This window comes from Morus notabilis, unplaced genomic scaffold (genome assembly GCF_000414095.1).
Source record: "Morus notabilis unplaced genomic scaffold, ASM41409v2 Scaffold981, whole genome shotgun sequence".
Lineage (NCBI taxonomy): Eukaryota > Viridiplantae > Streptophyta > Magnoliopsida > Rosales > Moraceae > Morus > Morus notabilis.
This window is the reverse complement of record NW_010362787.1, coordinates 1,687-10,252: the sequence shown is the minus strand read 5'-3', so window position 1 is coordinate 10,252 and position 8,566 is coordinate 1,687. Positions and strand designations below refer to the sequence as shown.

Sequence of the window (8,566 nt, the reverse complement as noted above, 5' to 3'; positions counted from 1 at the left end):
AAAAAAAAAAAATGAAAACTCTCCAAGCATAGAAAAATTTAGAAATGGCATGTTTTAAAATGAAAAGTGAAGATATGTTATATTTACCAATACTAAAAAAATATGCTATAAATCTCAAACTTTAATAGCAAATCTAAAATATGCTATTTGCAACATTTTCTCTAAAAAACAATTAAACGCAGTTTTAGAAATCTTTTGGATTCTAAAAAAAAATCACATTTTTATTTTTCTATTCAATATAAAACTATTTTGACAACAATATCAAATGCGCCTAATTTTGTCCTTTTCACCTTTTTTTTATCTTTTAATTACAAACTCTCTAGCGGTTGACTGTTGGTTTTGAAAAGAGAGGAGAAGTTATTATAGTTGACCCCAAAAAAGAGTTTAGATGATCCGAAACATGCAACCACCTATGCTGTCCAATTTTTTTAAGAGAAAATTTCACTATTAAATTAGCAAATTATATAAATAGTCGTAAATTACCACAAATTATAAGGAAATTTCTTAATGTTAAGTATGATGGTGAGGGGCACTTTATTCCATAAATAAGTAGGTTTGAATGTTATATATGTTGAAGTCCGAGCTCCGAGTGATCCTTGTATCATTGAATAGTTTTATCTTGTACTATTGTTAATATTTCCCTATATTTTTATTACATTTTACTTTTTTTAAATTTTGAAGCGTCCTAATTAATCCCATTAGTTGATTGATGTATTCATTCAGCCTCATAATAATATCACAAGAATTATTTTCAAATTAAAAAAAATATACATATCACGAGATCTTGATGAAATCCGAATTCTAAGATACACCGTATATGTAGTTGGAGAGTGGAGACAGCCGTTTAACAATAATTAAAAGTATATTCACGCCTACCTTTAATAATCCGGACATTTAGGAAATCACCATCCAAATGTAACATAAAAAATTCCAAAAAGTATAATCAAGTGAAGCTAAAATAAAATTTTAATTTAAAAAAAATTAAAAAATTTATCTCTAGTATAGACATTATTCGCGAAGGAAAAACAAATAAAAAAAATAAACTAGCTATGAAATATGTACATATAGAAAATAAATTCCCCATTTTAGCCATTTAAGAAGCCATCAACCTTGTTGTTGACCGAAGCAGAGAGGAACTTCATGCAGATGGGCGCATTGACACCGGCGAGGGAGAGAATCGCGGCCGGAATTCCCCACAACGACTCGCCGCAGATGAGCCCCGACGCAACCGCCGGCGCTAACTCGTCGGCCTTTCTCTGGTTCAACCTTCGCCACGCAAAGAGAATGAAGCTCCCCAAGCACATGTCAATGGCGAAGTACCCGCCAAGATAAAACGGAATCGCCATGCACATCGCACTGGGGACGAACCTGTAAATCTTGTGCTTGGTCTCGAACCGCTGCAGCAGCTCGCGCGCCAAGTTCAAAGCGACCGCAAATGCAAAGAAAGCGATGCAGAGCGAGAAGCAGTTTTTGGGAAACGATGAGAGTCCTTCGACGCCGAGGAGGGCAATGCCGCGATACATCAGTCCGTACGGCGCCGGGTACGAGCTTCCAGGCTCTCCGACGTTGTAGGCCTTGTAGAAGAACCAGAAGACTAACGGCGAGACGAGACATCCGATGGCGGTGCCGATGACTTGGCTGAAGAACATGGCGCGAGGAGAAGATAGAGTTAGGTATCCGGTTTTGAAGTCCTGCATGAGGTCGGAGGCGGTGGAGACGATGCTCATCATGACTCCACAGGAAGCAAGGCCAGCGACGATGCCGCCGTTGTCGAGACCGACCCAGGCGCTGAAGAGGATGATGGCGAACTTACCGTAGTTGGAGGCGAGGGACCAGTCGGTGAGGCCGCAGCCGTAGGCGTTGCAGAAGGCGAGGACGGGCGCCATTAGGTAGGCGACGAGGACGTGGTGCCAGATGAGCTGAGGGAAGATGAAGGGGACGGTAATGGTGGATAAGATGGCGAGGGTAATGTAGCCGATGATGGCGGCCCACGTGGGGATTTGGTCCTTGAGGAAGTAGTCGGTTCGCCGCTTCTCATCGTAGTTTTCGAGTAGGGCTCTGGCGGCGGGAGAGGCGCAGGGGGAGGAGGGAGTTGAAGTAGTACTGCTTATGTCGGAGTTGGTGCTTGAGGGTGACTCTAGTGATTTCTTGTTTAATTGGTGTTTTACTAGGCTGTATCCTGTCTTGCATAGCATATACGCGACGTGGAATATGCCATCTCCAAGCATCATGGCGATCGCAATGAAAACCTGCCATGAAAATATAAGTGGACGTTTAGTTCATGTATTCAGAATTATGATTTAAAATTTTTTCGGTTTACGTGTATTTTTTGTGAAAAAAAATACTGTAGCGAACCACAAACCAAATATACCCACCAATCAAGAGTTTGTTTAATTAACAGGATTTCTGACTAGTTGTAAAACATGAAAAATGTTAGCATCACTCTTTTTGTTACTTTTTGAATTCATTGTTTAACACGTAGACTTCACTATCTCATTTTCTATTTAAATAATAACATATCGTGTTAATAGAATCCAAGTGTCAAAAACAATGAATATATAAAGTGACAAAAAAGAGAGTAACACTAGCCTCTTTCTCGTAAAACATATATATAATATACTTCTTTGATATATGGTTTTTATTTTTATTTTATTAAGAAGTGCGTATTCTATCCTTAATTGTTTAAAATACTATTAATTGAGACTTTTAGATGATCTTATTAAAGGTGGCTGATATGTCAATTAGCACGGATAACAAATCATTTGAGCTAAATTATAAGAGATGAATATGTGTGTATATATATACACACACACATATATATATATATAGAAGAGAAGTAGAGAAGGAAATTTACCCTATAACCTTGGATGCCATGAAGACTGCTGGGAGATAATTCAGCACTGTACCAGTCACCTTTCTTTTGTTCAATTAAAGGCCACATGATTCCCCAGGACAAGACAGCTCCAATAAGCAGAGATATATTTACCATATAAGGGCAAATCATGCCAACACCAACATATGTCATTGAAAAATCATAGTAGAACCTGCCAAATAAAGAAATTATACATGTGTTAGGATTGTCATTCATAAGCATAACAAAAAACAAAAAAAAAGTAGTACATATGTCATTGAAAAATCATAGTAGAACCTGCCAAATAAAGAAATTATAGATGTGTTAGGATTGTCATTCATAAGCATAACAAAAAACAAAAAAAAAGTAGTTAGTAAGAGTTATGCCTCTGTGCGTAAGCTTGGAGACCGAAAGTTGGGAAATTGGAAAATCCACAGCCGTCAGCCGCAGCGAAGAACCACTGGAAAAACGCAGACACAAAACTAAAACCGAACGCTTTGAAGAGAGCTGAAACTTGTTTCCTGCAGCATATATAATATTTGTTATAGATGTGCATTAGAATTTATGCTGGTCATATATATATATATAAGGCAACAACTTGCAAAATGACGTTTAAGAGTCTCACTTTTTCTTAATTTTGGTCCCTCCATAGTATAAAACTTGCATCTATGAGGGACCTTTTATTACTATTATTATTATTATTATTATTATTATTATTATTATTTGGCGATTGGAAAACAAAGAATAATAATGATATATTGCTTACTTTGCAAGCTTAGCTCCTTTAGGCGTGTGAAAGCTATTGATGAGGTATGCAGTAGCGGTTCCACTTGGATATGTTAACTTGTACTTCATGATCATCATCTATATTGAAAATTACAAGAAAAATTAAACACTAATAATAGTCGAAATATGGAAATTAATTAATCATATGGTCGAAACGATCTATAAATCAATATTTTTATTTTTTATTTTTGTTCCTTTACCTTTCTAAGGGGCACAATAGAGAATAAGCCTACAAAGCTAACAACAAAGAGATATCCAATCATCCAGCCAAGAGACAGTTGCTTGACGTTGATTGGAGTGTTTCCTTCTTCTCCTTGAGCCGCTATGTTCGCACTCATTCCCAGTAAATAACTTGCAGTGCCACCTATATATTTTCATATAACATATCGACATTATATATTCAAACTATAATTAAGTACACAAATTATGGCTTTCAGAAAAATAAATAAATATTTATGACAAAGTTGATTGCAATAGTGATAATTATGGTGGTGGTGATGATATAAAATAATAATAATAAATACGTTTAATTGAATGTAGAATTTAGAGTTTAAAGTACGGTATAAGTACTCATTACAAATCGTTAATGGACATTATAAGACCAGAATTTGTTTACTTCAGTTGCGCTCATTATACAAGAAACAGCTCAAATCTCAATCATCAAACCAAAAACTAATAATAATAAATCTAAATGAGTAAAATCAGAGGCATACGATACAAAATAACAATATTATACAAAGAAACACAATTTTTCCTTTTATCTGAAGATGCACATCCTTACAACAGATAATAATAAACTTTAATCAAAATAATATATATGCATAAGATAGCATATGGTATGTTTAGTAGTGATTTTTGGAGCCCAAAATTAATTCTCTAACCATCTACAGGTAAAATTTGTGTTTAGTAAAAACTATAAAAAGTGATTCTTAAACAATTTTTGAAGAATTTATGGTCAAAATCGGAAGCAGTCCAAAGGCAGGCAATTTTGACTTTTAGATTGTGCGGCAATCACATTGAAGTATAATTAATGAAACTTTCATAATATCCATAATACCTCTAAAATTAATAATTGTATAATTACAGTTGACCAAACACTCAGCTATTTTTTATAACAGCTGTTTTTTTTTCACACAGCTAATAACAATTTTTTAAAATTTACAACACTACTACCAAACTGGCCCATAGTAAGTTTTATGTTTGAGAAAAAGAAAAAAAAGGAAAGAAAAGTAGTGACATACTGCTAAAGGCGATTCCGGAGGAAGCGACAACGCAAGTCTGGATAACAGTATTCTCTTGGCGAGTGAAGGGCTGTTTCAAGAGACCAGCCTTGTCGAGCACGGCGGTGTATCCCTTCACCACCGCGAATCCCAACAGCCCCGCGGCGACGTTGAGCGACGGAATAACTCCGGTGGTGAGGTTGAGTTTGCAGACGATGAAGTTGAAGACGACACTCAGCACGAGGCTCGTCACCATTGATCTCACCGTTATCTGCTTCGTCCACGGCGGCACGGCCGTGTCCACGAAGGCTTCCTCTCCCATGGCCTTATGGATGATCTGACGTCGGCCATGGTGGGCCTCCACATCTTCATCGCTTCCGTTGGTTTCTAAGTCCCTAGGGTTTCTCTGATCCATTGTTTTCACTTTACGTACGTGAAAAAAATATGAATAATAATTATGCGAGAGATAAAGACCCTTTTAAATAGGTGGTGAAATGTGAATGTGATATTCTTGTGGAGTTAAATTTTAAGTCGGAATCCATTTGTGTGACACGTGTACTTCTCTAATTGGAGAAAACGTGAGTGGAGAAAAGAGTACAGTGATTTTTAAGTGAATGCGAAAGTCATTCAAACTTGTAAACAATGCGATACTTGCGGATGTATTTATCCGTAGAGTATACCAAGTTTTTTTTTTTTTCATTTTTTTACGGTGAGTGGATACTATATATAGTCAATTAAGCATGACTATTTGTTTGTTTGAATTAACAATAATAAAAAGGAAGCAAATCTCTTCTTGGTCATAAAAAAAAGGACTATTGGGGTGATTTTCCCACCCCAAAAAAAAAAAACGCTTTTTATTTAGATAAGTCCTAAAAGAGAATTTGCCAGAGAGATCAGATAGAAAGAGAGAGAATTTGCCTTGATTAAGTGAGTTTTAAAAAAAAAAAAATTAATGTGTACATTACATAAATGAGAAAGAACAAAATGGGGATGATTTTTTTTTTAATTCCGTTTTAAATTTGTAAAAGAGAGTTTATCATCCAGAGATGAGAGATAATAACTAAAGAAAGGGGAAATACCATAATTAGAGGTATCATTAAAAATTAATAGCATAATCTTTAAGGTGAGTTAGTAAATAGTAAAATATTTGTAAATTATATTTACCATAGTAGAAGATATCAAAATTATCCTTACATAAATCAAAAACCCATTCTCTCTTTATTTATTTTTCTTCTTCTTTCATCTCAAACCCTTTTTCTCTCTATATTGTCCTCTCCCTCCATCAATCTCCTCCCTCTCTCTCGTTGGAACAATCGTTATCGTCACGAGAAGCCTGTACTCGTCAAACCACTTTAATTTTAGTTTTTTTTTTTTTTTTTTTTAATGTCTTCATTATTTTTTTTTTCTCTTTAGTAATTTGATTCTCTTATTTTGATTACTTTAATCGCTTTAACACTTTTCATTTACTAATATATGTATTTATTCTTAAATGTTTGTAGGAGATATTTATTATTTTGAATATAATGTTTGATAAAATAGAAATAAATAAATAAAAAGCATGTATTTCACTTGTATAATAAAGAATAATACTTTTAATAACTATTGATATGTGTGAACTATAATATTTTTTCCTAAATTTTTAATAACAACTATTTAAAACTATAAAATAATTGGAATATATTTACGACGACTGTCGTCGCAAATAATTCGTCACAAAAACGTTATTTGCGACGACATTGTGACGACATAGTGTCGTCGTAAATGTATTTGCGACCACAATTGTCGCTAATACGTTGTTACAAATTTCTAGTGATATAATCTATTGTTTGCAACGACATTTCAAATTGTCGTCGCAAGCAAATAATCTTTTTTTTTGCGACGAAAAGTCTAAAAGAGTCATCGCAAAAAATTGAAATTAATTTTTAATATTTTTAATTAAATATTATTATGTTACATACTGAATAGAATTTATTAAGATACATTAAAAGTGAAATATAAATTAATATTAAAAACAGTAAATCTAAATAAATTTATAAAATATATTATAAATACTACATGAAGTGCATATATAATGTTCAAAAAAAATATAGAAGTCTAAATAAAGTGAAAAATAAAAAAATACATATAACGGAACTAATCGTCTAAGTTGCAGCATCGCCAGCATCTGAATCATCATCAGGACCGTCATCATCTGAAGGAGTCAGAGGAGCGTCTAGGTCAACTGATTTTGGACGATCAATCGTAGGTAATTGGATGTTGGGCTGCAATTTAACCATCAACTCTAACACCTTCACCTGATTCTCATAAATCTTAACTTGTTGCCGATACGATTTTTCTAAATAACGACGCAAATGTGGGTCAGGTTGAGCCGATGATGTTGCGTCCGAGTATGCACCAGCAGATGACGAAGAAGCTCCGGAGTAATACTTTTGCGAGAGCGTCGGACCCAGTCCTATGTTGTGTTCTCTACGCATGCTAAGAACTTGCTCTAAAACCCCATGCTCATTAAAGACGGGTCTAGTCGAGCTTGAAATAGACTGTATTCTCTGCGTTTGTCTCTCCTCCTCCAAGGTGTTCTTCATAATAAGACATTATAATTATTTATACGTGTTATAAAATCACTATTTCAGAATAAAAAAATTTAAGATGAAAAATAAAAATATTTACAAAAGTCTGTTCTGCTTGGGGATTAACCTAAGAGGCCCCGCTACGATGCATGTCCCCCCAATTATCTATGGCAGACTGCGTCTGGATCTGCGTTTCTCTTTCTCCCTTCATCTGATGCTACAAATATTATAAAAAATAATTAAATACATAATGCGATTTAAATAAAAAAATATAATTAAATATTACGAGTATACTTACAAAAATTTGCTCAGCTTGGGGATTAACCCAAGTATCCCTACGACGATGCATGTCCCCCTTATTATCGATGACGGACATCGGCTGTTGAGTCATTGTAGTAGACTGTATAGTAGTTTAAATGTATATGAATATAATGTAATCAATTACCACATTAACATTTATATTGAATAAATTATTAACAAATACTTACTTTCTTCTCGTCAACAGGTTCATTGATAACTGCAGCAGCATGTACTTCATCATGGTGAATCCATGTGGTGTAACTTGTATCAAAACCCCATCGATGTATGTGCGCTTTCACTGTTTCGGGTGGAAACATCTCATGATTTCTACACTTCATACACGGACAACTAATACCCCCGAGTGAATTTGCATAATTCTTTCCAACCTCAATAAAAGTACACAAACCATCCCAGTACTCATCAGACAACCGGTTCCTTAAATGTATCCAACTCTTGTCCACAGACATCTCAACTACGAAGAATTTATAAAGTTTTATCAAATTTTATGAAAATTAACACAAATTATTTTATAATAAGTATTTATCATTAATTTATTTAATTATTCTATTATTAATATAATCCTAATTAAAAATTTTATCTAATTTTTTAATTATCACATAATTATCATAAAACAAATTTCATACAAATTTTAATCTAATTATCATATATTTCAGTTTCAATTCTAATTTAAAATTCACAATTCTAAATTCAAAACCACAAATTATATCCAAAATCTAAAACAAAATCATAAACCATAACAAAAATACCAAAATCAATTAACAAAATACCAAAATATTAACTCACAAAATTCAAACCCACAAACACCGGGGGTTGGAGAACGG

General features: G+C 34.0%; 2 protein-coding genes across 2 annotated transcripts; both read right to left on the bottom strand.

Moving 5' to 3' along the window:
• Positions 1–1,085: 1,085 nt before the first annotated feature.
• LOC21384271 (probable metal-nicotianamine transporter YSL7) lies at positions 1,086–5,272 on the bottom strand. Its single transcript, XM_024168714.1, has 6 exons — positions 4,879–5,272; positions 3,838–4,001; positions 3,618–3,715; positions 3,238–3,372; positions 2,855–3,044; positions 1,086–2,249 (listed from the first exon to the last, which is right to left on the bottom strand). Exons 1-6 carry the CDS (start codon positions 5,270–5,272, stop codon positions 1,086–1,088), a joined length of 2,145 nt encoding a protein of 714 aa, XP_024024482.1.
• Positions 5,273–7,352: 2,080 nt separating this feature from the next.
• On the bottom strand, positions 7,353–8,191 carry LOC112092465. Its single transcript, XM_024168715.1, has 4 exons — positions 7,913–8,191; positions 7,723–7,824; positions 7,552–7,641; positions 7,353–7,433 (listed from the first exon to the last, which is right to left on the bottom strand). The coding sequence occupies exons 1-3, from the start codon at positions 8,189–8,191 to the stop codon at positions 7,552–7,554; spliced, it is 471 nt and encodes a 156-aa protein (XP_024024483.1). The 3' UTR covers positions 7,353–7,433.
• Between the last annotated feature and the right edge of the window lie 375 nt (positions 8,192–8,566).